The following is a 19,660-nucleotide window of genomic DNA, read 5'->3' on the forward strand; positions in this document are numbered from 1 at the left end:
CTGAGAGCCCCTCAATTTCAAAATTACATTTTCCATTTCAGAGGAGGCTCCTGCCTTCCTTAGCAGACACCTGTCTTTTCAAACCAAGACACTGCATGACATCCTGTGTGTCAGGTCAATATATTTTATTTCTTCTTGTGTCTCTATCCTGTTGTTTCACATCCTCGGATAAGGATTTAGTATGTCCTCCTTAAATTTAACATGGTATTCTCTAATTGTCCTGCAGTGCTCTGGTTTGTGTCACAGTTATCTTATTTTGAACAGGTTGTTCAGTGGATGGCCTTACACTGTTTTTAGTTACACAAAAACCTTTTTTTATGTCTTTTGTTTTGCTAAGGTCTATAATACAATACATTCATCACACTATTATTTCCATAAATGGTACATAGATATTTCATTCATACACTACTATTTCTATGATCAACACAGTGCATACTTAAGCGGATAGATTATATTATATTAAAAAGCAGCTAAAAGAGTTATAAGTGATACTATCTCTAAATTTCTTTAATCACTAACAACATGCAGAAGCTAATACATAAATGCAAAAGCCAATATTATCTGGTCTTTTTTTACAAACACTCTCTAATAGTTTAATATCTTTCTGTTATTGTGCTGCCCCAAACTGCTCACAATATTCAAGGTGAGGCCTTGAAATCACTGCAGTTTTTTATACATTATTCAAGAAGACATCAAGAAAGCTATGAAATATTATTTAAATAATCAAATGCTTTTATAATTTGCTTTATAATGCTCGAAAGGCATTCAGTCTAAATAGGGGCATTTTTATTCTGAGCCCATTTAGTTGTTTTATGCTGTTTCACTGTTGCAATGCTTTCTTGGGTTATCATCCCAGAGTTTATAGCCTGGCTTTTGTAAGAAACTGTTTCTAGGAAATTTCAGTAGGCCACAAGGATATGGATGCAGCTCAAGGATTAGCTGAACTGCTGTAGAACTATTCATGTAACACAAAAGCCATTCCATCTGTTAGTCTTGCTAAAAGCAAAGCCATAATATGAAAAGATTTTGATGTATAGTTGTTTGAAGAAGTTCTGTGTGTAAACATGTTAAAGCTGTACCAGGAAAGCCCTGAATCTTAAGAGATGCCTGTACACAAAGTATTAAGGCAAAGGCAGAAACTGGAATTAATGATCCAAATATGACAACAGCAAAACAAATTTAAATTTGAACTAACTTTCTGTAAGAAGTAATTTATTAGCTAATGTTAGAATTCTGAGTGGGCAGAAGTGATGTCTTGATTACTGCGATCTTGGTTTGTGCTATTGTACTTAGTTGCTGCTGTAACTTCTATACTAATTTCTTACTATTCTGTACAGTATTTCTCTCTGGAACTCTTCAACCAATTACAGATATTACTTTAGCCCCATACCATTCTTGTGACTGAAAGGGGAGGTAAATGTTATCTTTGTTCTCATGAAGAGTGTTCGTAAACAGGGAGTGGCTTGCATTTTCAAGTGTTTTCCAGTATTGAGTACATCAATACAGAGCTTATACTTACTAGGTTTGTGACCGGTGGAAGCTTTCAGAAAATTTGGGCACCAGTGTTTTCTTCTGAGCTGTAAAGAAAGTCAGTGGTGAAGCCAGAATCAAAGCTACTGCTTTTAACTGATAGAGTTAACGTGAGTCATGGTCCACACTGCTTCTGCTGGCAGAGGCTGTATATCATTCAGGCTTTTGCAGATCATAATCAGAAATAGTTGTTAGTCTGGAGATTTAACATCAACAATGATTTTTTTGTTCTTGTTGAGTACAATACATGTAACTGTTTTAGATGAGATTCAGAAAGTACTTAGGCTCCTAAGTCCTTTTAAAGTTCCAACCTCTCTACTGAGCTTAATGAGAGATGAAAGTCTAACACTTCTTAAATTAAATTTTGCATAACTTCAGCAACATAACTAAGGCATATATTTTCTGATTTTGAATTGCATTTGTATTATGCATTTTTCTTTAATGGGGATTCTATACATATGAGGTTTTACTCTGATTTTATTAAATATAAACCTGTTTGTTCTTTCAGGAGTGCATTAGAGCCTTAGGCCGAAATAAACCTCATACGCCATTCAGAGCAAGTAAACTTACTCAGGTGCTAAGAGATTCATTCATAGGAGAAAACTCCCGTACCTGTATGGTAAGTTTGTTTAGTTAACTGTATGCTTTAACAATTAATTGAGGTTATACATTAACTGAGACTGTATTTGAAGTTAGTCTTTCAGTGGAGCCATTTCAGATAACTTTCTCTTTTCTCACTTTTTATTGACCTTTTGGATTGCTTGTTCTAGTTTTCTAGCTAGACAAATAGCTAGAAACACTTTAGGTTGAGGATTTTTTTGTTTGTTTTTAATAATGTCTTAATTATATTATAATATTGCTTGTTGAATCAGAATTTTGGAAAAGGTGGTGTACACTGGAAGTATAGTGGTAAGTTATGATCTTTAAATGACAAAGGCTAATTTAATTGGTATCAAAGGTATCAGAATACCCTCTTGGCTGTAAAGGGAAGTAGTTGGGACAGATGAGATGAATAGTTGTGTACTGTATAAAAGTGCATTTGCATCAATCTGAAAAAATAAAATCCTTCTGTTAGATGGAGGAAAGAACAGATAAAAGCACAGATGTCCAGTGGTTTTATTTGTGCATCCTTAATTTTTCTCCTTATGGAAATGTAAATTCTCTGCAGCGGACACTGACTGTTAAGCTTGTTTGCTACGGTGGGTTGATCTTGGCTGGCTTTCAGGTGCCCACCAAACCACTCTATCATTCCCCTCCTCAGCAGTACTGGGGGGGGAAATAAGATGGAAGTCATGGGTCAAGATAAAGGCAGTTTAATAAAGCAAAAGCAAAGGCTGCATGTGAAAACAAAGGAAAACCAAAGAGTTTTATTCTCTATTTCCCATCAGCATACAATGTCCAGCCACTTCCTAGGAGGCAGGGCTTCAGCATGTGTAGCAGTTGCTCTGGAAGACAGATGTCATAAAAATGAATGTCCCCCTTCCTCCTCCTTTTTCTTAGCTTTTATATCTAAGCAGACATCATATGGTATGGAATATCCTTTGGGTCAGCTGGCCTTGCTATGTTCCCTCCTAGGATCTTGCCCACACCCAGCCTACAGGCCTTCAAGGGTGAGGGGGCAGAATGTTGAGACAGCACTGATGCTGTGGCAGCACTGCTCAGCAGTAGCCAAAACACTGGTGTGTTCTCAACACCTTTCCAGCTCCCAATGCAAAGCACAGCACTGGGAGGGCTGCCATGGGAGAATGAACTCCAGCTCAGCCAGACCCAATATATTTGTGTTGGTTACTTTCCACAGGCTTCTTGGAATTAGTCTAGAGGTGACAGAAATCTTCAGACCACAACATGAAAACCATGGTGTTAGGGCAGCCTAGTCTTCTCTTTGGATGTTAGGTATGGTTCTAATATGAAATTTGTGGTAAAATAGCATTTTTGACTAATAGTTTTTCTTTGGTTTTCTAATGAAAACACGGAATTTTTTTCTTTCCACTGGGACAACTTCATAAATCATATTCAAGATCAGAAAGCTAAACCATGCATCTCTAGGCAATGTGTCCTCACTGCTAAAGTTTTGGAAAGTTAGCCTGTTGGGAATTCCTTTCTGTACATAGAAGGAGTAACATTTGTGAATGTTTTGTGACATTCTCACCATCACATTTACCACTGCTTAAAGTGCTAACAAGCTGTCTTCATTTTGGTGAAGCTTTTTTATTTAATTATTATTCTTCTCATAGAGTTAACGTAACATTTTTCCTGTTTAAATGCATGAAAATAACATCGAGAATAATCCATGATGTATGGGTGTTTAATTTCTGATAAAGCTTGCATTCCTTCATTTTATATTAAATATAGTTCTAAATTAGGAAAAAAAAATCTCCTCTGAAAGTGAGCGAAAATATGCTTGAATTATTTATGTTATTCACATAACTGCAGTCACTTTAAGAGTAAGAAAACTCTTTCATGATGAGACACTGCTTTCAAACTCATTCTTCCTGTTACTATTCCATATAGTTTCTCAGTATTAGGACCACTTGTAGCATTCTGGGTTTGGTGTTTGTTTGCATGTAATTTTTATCCAGAATTTAATCAGCAATGTTTTCTCTTAAGACAGTGATGTACGAAGAGTAGCACAGTGCATCTTTACAGTTGTTTGAATTGAGTTCTTGTATTTGCAGCACTTGTTCCTGTGATAACTAGATGAATGCAGAAACAATCTGCCTGTCTAGAGATCTGACACGTTTCTGAACAACATATATTGAATTGAGGGAGGTGTAGGAGATACCTTAGCCTGAAATTACTTCCAGTCATCCCCAGTTCCCTGGAAAGAGGAGAGGAGATTTACACTCCAGTGACCAAGTGGTGAGAAGAGTGGACAATGATCTGCAGCTTCTGGGTCTTCCTTTGCTTTTTTATCAAGAAAATGCATTCAGCCTTCCAGTGGGGTATTTGCAATTGGTTCTTTGGCAGAGGGCCTAGTTTTAAAGCATGTTCATGTTTAGGTTTTATATGATACACTGGCAAAATCCTACTGATTAAATATACAGGTAAAGAAAAAGGCATATCATTATGGTTTATAATAGTATTTTATTAAATTAAAAGAGTACTTATCCTGCAGGTACACTGACTGTTTGTTTGCAGCAGAGCTATTAACTGGGGTGCTTCAAACTTCTAAAGATTAATGCAAATATAGTTTAATAATGGGTAGCTTCATATCAGGTTTCTGCAGTTGACTGTAGAGGTCACTGCTATGTTCTCTAGAAGTATTTATGTGAAAAAAATTAAAGCATAGAAGAAATTTTGAGGAATAATTCTGTTGTTGTGGTTTGACCTTGGCTGGCCACCAGGTATCCACCAAAGCTGTTCTATCACTTCCCTCCTGAGCTGGATAACAGAGAGAAAATATAATGAAAGGCTCGTGGGTTGAGATAAGGATGGGGAGAGGTCATAGATTTTCCTGGGTTGAAAGGGACTTTAAAGATCTGCCCAGGCAGAAAGGGACCTGGGGGTACTGGTCGACAGCTGGCTAAACATGAGCCAGCAGTGTGCCCTGGTGACCAAGAAGGCCAATGGCATCCTGGCCTGTATCAGGAATAGTGTGGCCAGCAGGAGCACGGAGGTCATCCTTCCCCTATACTCAGCACTGGTGAGACTGCACCTTGAGTACTGCGTCCAGTTCTGGGCCCCTCAGTTTAGGAAGGACGTTGAGATGCTTGAGCGTGTCCAGAGGAGGGCAATGGGGCTGGTGAGGGGCTTGGAACACAAGACCTATGAGGAACGACTGAGGGAGCTGGGGTTGTTTAGCCTGGAGAAAAGGAGACTCAGAGGTGACCTTATCACTCTCTACAACTTCCTGAAAGGTGGCTGTAGTTAGGTGGGGGTTGGTCTCTTTCACCACGCAGCAACTGACAGAACCAGAGGACACAGTCTCAAGCTGTGTCAAGGGAAATATAGGTTGGATATTAGGAAGAAGCTTTTTACAGAAAGGGTGATAAAGTTCTGGAATGGTCTACCTGGGGAGGTGGTGGAGTCACCATCCCTGGATGTGCTTAAGAAAAGACTGGATATGGCACTCGGTGCCATGGTTTAGTTGAGGTGTTAGGGCATGGATTGGACTTGATGATCTTTAAGGTCTCTTCCAACCTAGTCATTTTGTGAATTCTGTGAATTCCTGTAATCATCAAGTTGCAACCCCACTGCCATGGGCAGGAACACCTTTCATTAGACCAGGTTTCTCAGAGCTCCAGCCAACCTAGCCTTTGTCAGGAAAATTAATCCACGATGTCAGAGGTTTATGTTCAAAAAGGAGACAGAGGAGTCCTGTAACTTTATTTGAATAAAGGGAAAGGTCATGGGGTATTTCCCATGGGGTCTCTCAAATTGCTAGAGGATGCAGCCTCCTTTTTTCCTAATTTCCCGACCACATTTCCCTCTCTCTTCCCCCATTGGCTGAGGTACTTGAGAGGTACAGACTTCCCGCATCGCCTAATACAGACCCCCTTCTAATGAGTACTCCCCCCTTTTTCCTTGTGTCTATGTTCTTTTTCTCTAAATCCAGGGATTTAACACAGTCCTGAGTGAGTAACAGTCTGTGTCAATTAGTGGAATTCCTATGGAATTTATGGTTCCACCCATTGCTTCTTTCACCTCTCAGTATCTGTACCAGCAGGCCCACAGTTTGTTTGTAAAGACACCTCCTTCTCATTCCTGTCAGCACTCTCTGGGGCAGCTCCAGCCCTGCAGTGTCAGCCTCCTTGCTCCCTTTCAGCCTGGCTGGACCCAGTTGGTTTCAGCTATTTCACTACTATGTCTAAGCTTAATTAACAGCAGAAATAAAAACTGTATCTTTATAACAAAGTTACTTTAACATCACTCATATAAAATCCATTTTAACATTTGCGAAAAGCCAATATTATAGAATATATCTATAACATTCAGAGACAGCTCTTCACACTCAAGCCACCTCTTGATGTACAGGGAAACCCTTCTCCTTTCCTTCCTCCCCTGTCTCTTCTGAACAGCCTGTAGCCATCAATAGTTGCACTCCAGTCATGGGATTCATCCCACCAAATTTCAATAATGGCAATGTCTCAGTTTGAGGCAATTTAAAGGAGAACACTCTGAAATGAGTTGTTTCCCTTTATAGGCTCAAACAATCCCTTTCCACTAATAAGGAACAAATACAAGTAAATAAGTTTAAAAAATAAGTTTACTAACAAGCAGAACAGCAACAGGCAAAAAATAACAGTAAATGTGAGAAACTATGTTCACTTTTAAAATTTTAAAGGTTTATTAAACCTTATCAAAAATACAGCAGAAAACTGAATAAGGAAAAATTACAGCGCTGGGAGCAAAGGACTCAACTGCCATGTGCTCATCCACAAAATGGATGCTTTGCTTTTTATACCTCTAGCCCCTCTCAAAGTCTTGTCAGTCGACTCCTTCTTTGCTGTCCAGTGGTGGACATCACTTTCTTACATCTTGATTGGAGGTCAGGTGCTGCCATAATAACAAGCCGACCCTCCCAAATGCCCCGGCTCCCCAGGCCATCCAGTGATAACAATGTAAGGGGGAGGGCAAACATAACTGTACATCTACAAAACTTCTCTTAACATATACATAATATTCACCCCTTAATTATGAGAGTCAACTATCACATTACTCATCCATAACAGCAAATAACTGCTAAATACCAAACTGCTAAAAACTCATGCCCCTACCCTTACAGGAACAAAGAGAGACACTAAATGCTCTAAATACCCTTCCCCATATGGCACCCAGCAGGGATGACTTCGGGCTTGTAGGCCAAAGGGATAAGATGGCATCAGATCCCTCTCAGAAAGGCAGGAGCTTCACAGAGCAGTTCCAGTAGCAGATGAAGGCCTGACTACTCACCTGGGGTCAACCCTTTCTCCATGGCAAAGCACAACAGAGCAGGCATGGCAAAGTTAAGGAGCTGGGCTGGGGCCACTCGGTGTTTTCGCTCCCTGGCTTGGCGCTATTGACAGCGACCTGGGACAGAGTGAGGTCCTTTGCTCTGCTCCTGCCAGTACAATGCCCCTGACTGTGGACAGGCAGTTGCGGAATTCACCCTAAGGCAGCAACAGTCAGGAAACAACAGCAAATAACCACCAGATACAAAGTGCTCAATCCTGCAGACTCCCCAAATCAGAGACCCCAAAAAATTGCTCCCCACAACTCCAGAATGCTGCCCTGGATTTTGACTGCGCTGGTCAAAGGACAAAGGGGAAAATTGTGTCAGTCTTTTCCCAACTGCCCCCCTCCTCCTTTGTCTTATCCCTTGCTCTGCTTATTTCCTGACAGCTGGAGCTCCAACTGGAGTTCTTTGGACCCAGGGGCTGGAAACTCACAGAGGGAATTTGTATTCCCAGAGGCAGGGATAGTCAAGACCAAGCAGCTGGGCTGGACCCTCTTGGCTGGCTGCAGCTAAATGGTGGCTTGAACTGCGGTGGGCAGTCACTGCCCTTTTCTCTTGGAGGTGCCTCCAGCTTCCCAAAATCACGAGGAGGAGGAGAGACCGAGACTGCAGCAGGAATGGAAGGCTTTCACTGCTGTTTTCTCCCAGCGTGGTGACTCCAACTCCCTGAACTGCCAGAGGGGAAGAGACGAGCCTGGGGCTGCAACCGGCATTGCTGCCGCTTCCTTTGTGCGATATCTCCAACCTGAGAGGAAGAGAGACTGCTTGGGCAGCTTTTAAAAAAAGTGCACGCTAAAGCAAATTCCCTCCCCCCCCTCCACACAAACGGTCCCTCGTTGTATAGTCTTTAAGATGCAGTAAAAATTTTTGGGCCCAGATGATCTGGGATACCTTATCATTATGAAACACCCCCAAGAAAAGAGGAGACTATAACTTGTGCCCCAGATTCCCTTACCAACTGTCTCAAGGCCCTGAAAGCCTTAGTCACTCACCAATTACCATCATAGGCAAAACAAACTCAAATTGGGGAAAAACATTTGTTTAATTTATTGCAAATCAAATCAGCTATCATTGTTGCTGACAGGCTCAGCCTTGGCCAGCAGAGTGCCTGTCTTGGAGCTGGCTGACATTGGGTCCATCAGATATAAGGGAAGCTTCTGGCAGCTGCTCACAGAAGCCACACCTGTTGCCTCATCTTGCAAAACCTGGACATGAAAACCTAATAGAACTGTAACATGTAGATAATGATACCATTTCATCCAAAATATTTTAGCATGTTACAGGCAAAATAAATTGAAGAGATTGAAACATAGAAGTATTATTCAATTGGAGAATATTATTTATTGAAAATGTAAGATAAATCATCAAAATTGTACCTGTTTCAAGATGCCGGTTTTGCTTGTCAATGAGAAGGCATTTATTGTAAAAGGATTTCTAATGTGCTATTAGAGAATAAGACATTTTGAAAATATGTGATACTTTTTAATATGGAAAGCATATAAAATTATATAGTAAAAACTTGTGATTTTAACTTTGAGAGATTCCTGAAACATCTGGGTATAAAATACCTACTAGGTTTTCCCACTTCCTTTCTGATATATAATCTTTGAATGGGATGTTTGAGTCAAATTTATTTTGGTAATTTCTACACTTAATTTTTGGAGCATCACATCTGTATAAAATGTTAAAATATGATTTGGAAATTTATTTTTGTGAAATTCAAAAAAAAAAAATCAAAAACTTATTTTGAGAACAGCTTCCCTGTGAACAGTTATGACTAGGATCCATGTCATTCTAAAGAAATCCAGAGACATACAGTCAGCATAAATAGTCTTTTATAACTTAATTAGTCATTGAAATTTTAATGAAGTTCTTGTCCTTAAATACTTTCAAAAACCATTTCATAGAATCATAGAATCGTTAAGGTTGAAAAAGACCCTTAATATGATCAAGTTCAACCGTTCCCCCAGTACTGCCAAGCCCACCACTAAACCATATCCCCAAGTGCCACATCCAACTGTCTTTTAAATGTCTCCAGGGATAGTGACTCCACCACGGCCCTGAGCAGCCTGTGCCAGGGTTTGACAATGCTTTCAGTGAAGTTTTTCTTAATATCCACTCTAAACCTCCCCTGACATAACTTGAGGCAGTTTCCTTTCATCCTATTGCTTGATACTTGGGAAAAGAAACCAACACTCACCTCACTATAAACTCATTTTGGTAGTTGTAGAGAGTGAGAAGGTTCCCCCGAATCTCCTTTTCACCAGATTAAACACCCCCAGTTCTCTCAGCCACTCCTCATAAAACTTGTGCTCTACATCCTTCACCAGCTTCATTGATGCACTTTGGAATGCTGTAGCACCTCAATGTCCTTGTAGCAAGTGGCCCAAAACTGAACACAGTATTTTAAGTTGTTTTTGAAGAGCTACATAGTAGGATAATATAACATTATTTGACATTTGCAAGGTAGTATGTTGAGTTTGCATGACAAGGTTGTGGTAGCAGGGGGAGCTATAGGGGTGGCTTATGTGAGAAGCTGCAAGAAGCTTCCCCTATGTTCAGTGGAGCCAATGCCACCTGTCTCCAAGACAGATCCATCACTGGCTAAGACTTAGCCCATCAGTGATGGTGGTAGCACCACTGGGATAACAAATTTAAGAATGAAAAAAAGTTATTGCACAGAAGCAATTGCAGACAGAGAAGAGCAGAGTGAGAATATGTGAGAGGATCAGCTATACAGACACCAAGGTCAATGGAGAAAGAGAGAGAGGAGCTGCTCCAGGCGCTGGAGCTGAGATTTACTTGCAGTCTGTGGTGAAGACCATGATGAAGCAGCTGTTCCCCGTGCAGTCCATGGAGGACCATGGGGGAGCAGAGATCTACGTGCAGCCTGTGGATGACCCTGCACTGGAGCAGGTGGATACTCAAAGGAGTCTGTGACCCCCTGGGGGATCCACAGTGGAGCAGCCTAATGCTGAAGGACTGCTGCCCATTGAAAGGCACACACGTTGGAGCAGTTTGTGAGGAACTGCAGCCTGTGGGAAAGACTCACATTGGAGAAGTTTGTGGAGGACTGTTTCCTGTGGGAGGAACCCCACAGTAGAGCAGGGGAAGGAGTCCTATCCCTGAGGAGGAAGGAGTGGCAGAAACATCATGTGATGAACTGACTATAACCCCCATTTCCACTGGGGGGAGGAGGTAGAGAATTGGGAATAAAGTTGACCCTTGGAAGAAGGGAGGGGTGGAGGGAAAGTGTTTTTAAGATTTGATTTTACTTCTCATTATCCTACTCTGATTTGATTGGCAGTAAATTCAGTTAATATCCCCAAGTCGAGTCTGTTTTGCCTGTGATGGCAACTGGTGAGTGATCTCTCCCTACCCTTATCTCAACTCATGAACCTTTCATTATATTTTCTCTCCCTTGTCCAGTTAAGGAGGGGAGTGATAGAGTGGCTTTGGTGGACACCTGGTATCCAGCCAAGATCAACACAGGTAGATAAGAGAATAGTCTCATGTTTTAACCAGTACTGCATCCTTTACATGCTGCATTCTTGACATGCTTCAGCCATAGCTGGAGTGCCAGACCCCTCAGCTCTCCAGGGAAAAAAAAGTGGGAACTTGGTGACTTCAGTGTCCCAAAAGGACCATTGATACCACTGTGATGGTTTATAAGCAATGCAGAAACATTCAAAATAGGAAGAAGGATAATTACATGTCTTAAAGATCTTCCTGTCCATAAATAGGGCTGCTTTTTCCATCCTCATTTGAAATTACAAATGGGGAAGCAAGGGATGGAGAGATTGTAGTCCTCCTGTCCTGCTGGGACTGGACTTGTTGAGGCATGAGGATATATGATGTAGTGCACATTTCTATTCTACAGACTGAGTCTTATTCATGGGTTCTTGTGCCCTGAAGGGGGTATCATTATGTCTGACAGCACGTACAGTGACACTTCCCTATAGTAGCTGTACCTTAAACTCTTCAAAAAGTTGGAACAGTCCACCGATGTTATGACATTTGCCATGTATCATGTACTCTGAAGATTAAACTGATGGAAGAGGTGCATGCATCTTTCATGTTAAATGACTTTGGAAGGATTTTAGGAACTTTTAGGGGTTTAGTTAATTAGCACCCAGAATGCTTTATAGAAAAACATGGAATCATGATATTTTTAAATCTACACATTTTCATTAGCAACTAATGCATAATAGTATTAAAGATTAAAACTTTAGTCTACATGGTAGTAGGGTCTTTAGACTTTCTAATCCCCTCTCACTGCATATTTTTCCTTTCCTCCCAGTAGGAGAAATTCTTCTCAGGATGATTTTTGCACACTTATGTCAGCAGCAGTATGAATGAAGAGAGCAGGTGTCCTGGTTTAAGACAGGTGTCTGCCAAGGAAGGCAGGAACCTTCCTGGAATGGAAAAATATTACCCCCTTTCCTCCAAATTATAACTTTGAAATTATTGGGCTTTCAGGCAAAGACATGGGAAAAGGAATAACAGTTCCTTACTAGAATATACATATATATATATTAGTGGTTTTGGTTTGTGGTTTTGGTTTGTTAATTTGAGATTTTTCAGCTAATGTACTAATGAGTGTGGGGGGTTCAGTGCTGGCCAATCACTAGTGTATTTATTAGGACGTACTGACCTATTTCTTGTTGTGAGGTAGGACTAGGAGAAAGGTAAAGTAGGCTCAAAACTTCAAAAGGGTATGAAGAGAAATTTATTTTAATAATTAAAAGAAAAATTAGTAAGAATCAAAATAAAATCTTCAGGACACTTCTCCTCTACCTACAACCTTTTTTTTTCCCAAAGAAAATGTAAAGAAACAAAACTTAAAATTTCAGTCAGTTTACTACCAATAGAATAGTCTTTCTTCAGTTCACTTAGGGAGGGAAGTCCCTCTTGTTAATGTTATGGAGACTTCTCCACAAGAAAATAGTTCTTTCATGGTTCTCAATTCTCACGGATAGTAGCCACCCAGGGAAATCTGTAATCATGAAATCCCTCCCATTTTCCATAAGCTTTTCTTATAGCTGTGTTTATGGGCTATGTTAACTTATGGGGTACTGTTTTAAAGATGAGTTGTTCAAAGGTAAAGGTTCTCATTATCTATCTCTAAAATCACCTTTTTCTTGGGGGTATAGGATTTTCATTACTCTTCTCTCCTTCATTGTCAAACTTCTCATAGGATCACAGCTACTTTAACATTTGTTTACTTAGTATGGAGGCCTTTGTTCGATATCTATAATTTGAACACTTTCATCTCCCTATACCTTCATGTGTTATAGGGAAAAGAGTCTTTTCGCTATAGTTTTACAAGAGGATTTCAGCCCTAAGATTAAGGTATCTCCTCATCCCTCCCATCTGGGATTTGACTTCTTCTTCACTGACTTCAGTGTTTTTATGTTGTCCTTCTATATTACCTGTATTTTGTTCTTTTCTCTCACTCGAGGGAGGATTGAAGAACTGAAAGAGTTAATATCTCACCTGGGGCCTGTAGATGGTCACCTGACCCCGGCCGGGCTTGGTAGCTTGTGGCAGGAACTTCAGCTGGGGGGGATTGATGGTTTTCTCCTCTCCCCTGCCCACTGGTTGCGGATGAATTTCAACGGTGGTAGAATCTTGGCTGAGCCAGCCTGGCCAGGGATTCTCCTGGACTCGGCTTGGCCCCAGGCTGGTGGTAAGATGTTAGCAATCACAGCCATGGCCCAGCCTGGTCCCGTGGCACTCCCCTCTCCCCACCCGGCAGTTGATGGGGGGGTCCTGGGCCCATGGCAGGGGCTGCCTGACCCTGGCCTGGCTGAGTCTGGGGCCAGGCCGGCCATATTACTTGGTTGACAGCCAGAAGGGAAAGAGGAAGTTCCCTGGTTTCTTTTGTCTTTAACATGTATTTTTCACACAGGCTTGTACAGCTTTTCAGTGGCTGGAAACTTTGCATCACTTCCGTGAATGCCTCCCATACAATTCCACCACAATATATATAAAACAAGGCAGACAAACAACAATGACAATGGTAACAACAAAACAGAAAAAAAAGCCCAATAACAGCCTTTATTCTGCCCATCAAGCAATTTCCCCTTTGGTGTAGTTACGATCACAACTGGCAAGGGGCGCTGATGGCTGGTGTTAAGGCAGAGAGGCTGCAGTGAACCCCCTGTGGCTCCAGTGGGCGCTGTTTGCTCAGGCAGCTTCAGAGGGCAGCTGCCACAAGCTCTGAGCCTCCCCAGGGGGTAATGGCGGCCCGAGGGAGAGAGAGAAGGTGGAGGGTGAGGTGTGTTTTGGTTTTCCCCTGGCTCTCACATCTCCTGTGCAGTGTTCTGGTGATGGCAGCAGCAGCTGAGGCTCCAGTAAGCAGATGGGAGGTGTTCCTTCTGGAGAGAGGAAGGAGGTGGGGGACCAGTTTTGCCCTGAAGCACCCATGCAGATGGTGAGGGTCTCTCCCAGCAAGGATGGGTGCCGAAAAGTCCCAGTCAAACGGCCACTCTTCTGGCTTACCAACAGCAAGAAGAAACAGCAAGGAAGGCTCAGCAGAAGCAGCAAGTCCCCTGGGCAGAAGTCTAGCACCAAAACCAACAACCGTCTGCCCTACAAGCCAGCAAAGACTGCACCACACCCTGCTAAGGAACTGCCAAAAAACCCCACCATGTCACCTGCTCCCCCAGAACCATTCCAATGGTATGCCAAGGCCCTAGCTGCACTTTTTGTCTCTTAATGAGGTTCATTTTTCATTTCCATTACAACAAATGGGAAAAAAATTTTCTTAATAAACCTAACCCCCAGCACAAGCATTATCTAATATTCATCAGTTTGTCTCCTGATTCTGTGCTGCCAAAAAAAAATGTTAGTGTGTAGGATCATAGAGGTGTTTGTCCTGGGTAGAGCCTTTATGGATCTCCTGAAAGGAGCACAGATGAGAAAATTGGACTAATGAGAGAAGCTAGTGCAAATAATGCCTGACCAGTTATTTTTGCTGAATGCTGAAAAGAGGGTGAGATCTTTAGGGTATTTTATTTAACTGGAAAATGAAAGACTTCTGTAGTCTTCCTCACATTTGAACTTTTTACCTCTATCTTCAGCACATGCCTGGTGCTTCTTGTTTTTCAATCTAACTTGTTTTTAGCTAATTTTGCAGTTTGCAAGTTCCATTAAAACTTGCTATCTTGCTTTTGATGGCACTTGTTATCTCACTTGTCATCTCTTATTTGTTGTCGTGCTTGCTTTACTTGCACATCTTGTTACAATGTTACTTGTGGTTAACCTTTTGTTACATACCACTTAGGTTTCATAAGAAGTGAGCTATTAAGTATTATTTACAGATAATATTCAGTTCAGAAAAAAAAATCTTATAGAAATAAACATGTATATCTTTAGTATTATTAAGTACAGTTGTAGGCTGGCCAAAATAGGTCTCTCAATTTGCTTGAACAGACTACAAAGATAGATAGATATAGATATATAGATCAATAATCTGGTAATTGTTTGTAGGATACATTAGACTGACTTTCTACTGAGTTGCATATTTCCCTCCTTGAGGAGTCTTATTTTTTTTTAATTAGGGTTTTTCATTTACATATTATTTAGGAAGACTGTGAGATGGGGGAAATTGAAATTTCTTTGATTCCTAATATTTCAGGTATGGTTGAAAAAATTAAATTGAAGATTTGACTTGACGTGTCTCTTCTTGAGATGCCATTTTATTAGTATCATTGAAACTATGGGAAAAACTAAAACTTTCCCACATTTTTAGTGTTAGAGTATCGAGGCATTAATTTATTCTGGCCAGGATGTGCAACAGAAATAATTTCATCCACACATTGCCCGGGTGTGCAGAGAAAATCATTAAATGACACATGACTCTTTACTAGATTTTTCACATACTTATACAGTCAAAACCCAGAGAAATTAATTGGTTCAATGTTCATTGGTCCCAAGTCTCACAGTTCTTAGTATTTGGTTTCTTATCAGTTATGGATTTCTTCGGCTCTGATGCTAATTTAGTCCTCATTCCTTGGTTCTCTTATCAGTCTTTTATGGACCAGGTGTCTCTGACCATGCCACGGGTGATGTTTGGAGTTTATGGTCGTTAATGGTTATAATGGTCATTAATGGTTGTTATCTTTTGTGTATCTTCTATGCTACTCCCAGTCTCTTGGGATGTTAAGCTAATCACACCTTGAGTGATGAAACAGTCCTTTGAAAAGAAACCTCAGTTCTCTTCCCCCAGGGCAAAGGCGAACAAGACTGACTAAAGTTACAAAAAAATTTGAAACTTTGTATCATTTCGAACATTAGGACAGTTGTACATAGTAGACAGTTTTTGTAGAACATCTCAAATCAAAGTGGACATAAAAAATTAATTTAAATTAATCTACTGTTTCATCTGTACAAAGTGATTTATTAATGCATGGTTTGTTTTCTCTAGATTGCTACAATTTCTCCAGGGATAGCATCATGCGAAAACACACTAAATACATTGAGATATGCAAATAGGTATGGAAAATGTTATTGCTTTATTGGCTGATGGTCGCTGATATTTGGAATATTACTGTTCCATAATGTATAATTATTTTAACTACTTGAATAATTTTAGTGTACTTGCATTTCTTAATAAGATTTACCTCAAAATACTGATTACTGATTCAGGCTCACATTTAATTAAATTTGTAACTTTTTGCAACCATTACAAGAGAATCAATAGAAACCGCATTTTAGCCATATCCAGAAATTGATATAGTGGGGATTGCAAGGAATCTGGGAGATGCCTCTTTTAGTTTTATCCCTGCTCTGGATGTATCACCTCTTGCATTAGGGGTAGGCAGTTTTCATGATGATTCCCTGGGGCGTTAGCTGAAATACCTTTCTGCAATGTGATTTTTCATCCCCTTGGTGGAATTGCATTCAGTTGCCAGCATGTTTCTTTTATATATATGATATATCACATCATATATAGATCTATATCAACTAGCTTATTCTTATGAAAATTCAGCAGTTTCTGTGGCCTAAATTTTATATTTCCCAACTTCTGGCAAATATCTGAGACCCCTAAATACAGTCAGCTAATCAAACAGTGACATAATCAGTGGAGAAGAAGTTAGTGCCTCCAGAGCCTGATGCATCATCTTTGAGACCTGTACTGCTCTCTGAAAGTGTTTGTCTCTTCAGTCAGTGTGAAAGGAGCCTTCCACAGCTGCAGTTCTATGATTAATCTTTGGGGAGATTGGGTCCTGCATATGCCTGCAATCAGACCTTGCACCCCAGAGACCCATCCACCACTTTGCTGCAAAGAACAAAGGAGGCAAACAAGTTTCCGGGCCATCAGAAAGCCTGGTTTTGCCAGAAGAAGCTACCACCAAGTGGTCTGCTTGCCCCAGTGAAAGATAGGGCAGAACCACATCTTCTCCTGTTTTGCTTCCCCTACCCCCTCCCTGCAGCCAGTCATTAATCGGGCACAAAGGGCTGCTAGGGTAACTTATCATCCGTTCCTCTTGGTATCCAAATATCTTTCTGTTTAGATCAAGGTAGTAGCAAATCCACCTGGCTTGAACCAGTCTATGTGATTCCCTTCCTGGTGAGAAGGGGGCATCTAGTCCCCTGCTTACAGTAACATAATGAAGGATGTGTCACATCAATCAAAACTAGTTGTATCTTTCTATCCCTTATAGAATATGTATTGCTGAAGTGACTTCAGAAATGGACACTGAAAAACAAATACCTATTCCTAGTATGCTAAATTGGTGTGCAGAAACTGTTTCTACCCCTTGCTGTTAAATTCATATGTTGTTAGGGGGTTGTGCTGGTTTTGGCTGGGGTAGAGTTAATTTTTTATGCCTATCGCTGTAAAGTTGCTTCATATGTTTTGTGTAGTATTTTAATTTTTTCTACCAATATATAGTTTTCATAGGACAAGTAAGTAGTTTTCAAGTGCTGAACACCAGTGTCTGTGCAGTGTCAGATGGTGCAGTATAGAATTTAAGGCACTGTAGTGGTTTGATATGTTAAAAGGATCAGTTTAATGAAATACTGAATGTAGAGCAAATTTTATTAACTGCAAAACCTGAAATCTGGAGTTACTCTTCTGAAAACACTGCTATTATAGTCTCCTGCAAATTACCAGCACTGATATTGTTCAATTTTGTTAGTGATCCGTAACCATTTGCAGAAGATTTAAATATGTCAACAGTCTTCTTTTTTATTGTAAAAATAATTTTATTGTTAAACTATTAAAGAATGCAAAACAGTTATTTTAACTGTGTTTGAGATAATTTTCTTTTAATTTGCTGCTGTATTTTGTGGCTGCAGAGTAAAGGAATTTGGAATTAGTCCTTCAGACATTCCCTTCTCACAGGGTAGTGGCAGTCGCTCTGATCTCTCTCCTTCCTATGAGTATGATGACTTTTCTCCTTCAATCACCAGGTCTGCTTCATTCTATATACAGAATGTTTATTTTTTAATTTTCTTTTTGGCAATGCAATTTTACAGACAAACCTTTCATTAGTCCCCTTTCCTTGAGTCACACATACTTTGTTTTTATTTTGTTTGTCAGGTGATGGTTCTGCATGATCTGCAATCATCTTTCCATTATTTTGTTCACAAGACCACATTCTGTATCCAGGCTTGCTAGTTTCCTTCATACATTAAAAAAAAAAAAAAAGAAATTATGTCTCCTTCATACATTAGCAGACCAAATCTGATCAGTCTGTGTTTAGGGTAATTTGAATATAAATAATTTAAAAAGAAAACCATTTTAATACATATATATTTTAAAAACTTTTAATCATTGAAAAGATGAATGAAATATAGTTTCCATTGTACTAAATATGTGCTACTTCAAAAAGAAATTCCTCTTAAAAATTAAGAATTTGTTCTAAAACTTGCTATACTTGCAGAATTTGATGTCTATTTCATAAGCGTTCTTTTAAATGGGCCTTTTTTTGATAGAATCATTATCATCTTTAAACTATTTTCATGCTGCAAGAACCTTACATTTTAATAATATATTTTCACCTTTTAAATTATTTTAATAAAAGGATCTATTCATTCTCTGAGATAGTTGGCTGCAAGTTATTATTTTCTTCAAAATTCTTGGTGGATTTGCTTATAACATCTAGTAGGGTACTGATTGACTAATATTTTTAAAGAACAATTGTGTGCACAGATAAAAAACAATGGTCAAGTTTAAGATGCTGAATGAACTTTTCTTTCAAATATTATTCCTTATTGAGGAGTTAATATTGAGGGTCTGGACATTTTTGCCCTCTTAACAGTTAATAAGTACTAAGATTTCAATCAAAATGCCTCTTGTGAGAAGATGGACTGCAATCCACCTGCAAATAGTTGAAAGTCTGTGCTTTTTAGGAGTTGAACTAACATCTTTTTGTCACTGAAAGTACATTAAATTTGTGAAGCTAAAATCAGCATCCTTATTAAATGAAATAAATTGTGCATAAATGAGCTTTATTTTTGGTTGTGACTCTTTTGAACAGGAAGTTACTAATTTACAATTTAAATATTTTCTGAATGTAGGGTGAAGGAGTTGATGGTTGATCCTAGTGTTGCAGGAGATATCTCACCTATTATACACCATGCTCCCAATCAGATTGATGACTTAGAGACACAGTGGGATGTGGGGAGTTCTCCTCAGAGAGATGATCTCAAACTGCTTTGGAAACAAAATGTGAGTGGTTTACAGCATTGCATGGAAAGCGGTGATAATACAGCGGCAAAACAAATCCAGAGTAATGTGCATTTATAGTCTGTTAGCAATATCATTTAGTAGATACAGCATGCCTTTTCACCTTTTCACTTTATGCTATTATGTTCATTCCCATATACACAAAAAAAAAAGTTTCCTGAATGGTGAGAGAAGAATGTTTTACTTTTCCTTATCTTCCTTGCTGATTATGACTTGTAATATCTAGGCAGGGTCTGTTCTAGGCTCTCACATTTTTAGTGTGCATTTTTCCAGTATAGTTTTATCTCATATTAGATAGTTAGAAGTAGCCTGGGAAATGCATCCATTTTATTTAACACTCCTGTGGTTTGACCATTATTTTTCCTGCATGGAACCCTGTTTCGAGCGAGTTTGTCTTTCTCCGTGTTTAGAAATCTGGCTACCCATCATTCCTCTTCCCAACATCCCGATTTTCATGGAGTGAAGCCCCAGAGCGATGTTTGAGAGAAAGCCAC

General features: G+C 39.8%; 1 protein-coding gene across 2 annotated transcripts in view; it reads left to right on the plus strand.

The window, feature by feature from the left end:
• LOC129133654 (kinesin-like protein KIF2A) overlaps positions 1-19,660 on the plus strand; it is a 165,197-nt gene that overhangs the window by 136,946 nt on the left and 8,591 nt on the right. Inside the window, exons 15-18 of one of the 2 annotated variants that reach the window (XM_054653280.1) lie at positions 2,039-2,149; positions 15,897-15,964; positions 17,774-17,887; positions 18,998-19,148. In XM_054653280.1, coding sequence (XP_054509255.1) covers positions 2,039-2,149; positions 15,897-15,964; positions 17,774-17,887; positions 18,998-19,148 — 444 coding nt within the window. The remainder of the gene's footprint in view (positions 1-2,038; positions 2,150-15,896; positions 15,965-17,773; positions 17,888-18,997; positions 19,149-19,660) is intronic. The other variant, XM_054653281.1, reaches the window with a different exon arrangement.

Source organism: Agelaius phoeniceus, chromosome W, assembly GCF_051311805.1.
Source record: "Agelaius phoeniceus isolate bAgePho1 chromosome W, bAgePho1.hap1, whole genome shotgun sequence".
In the NCBI taxonomy this organism is placed as follows: Eukaryota; Metazoa; Chordata; class Aves; order Passeriformes; family Icteridae; genus Agelaius; species Agelaius phoeniceus.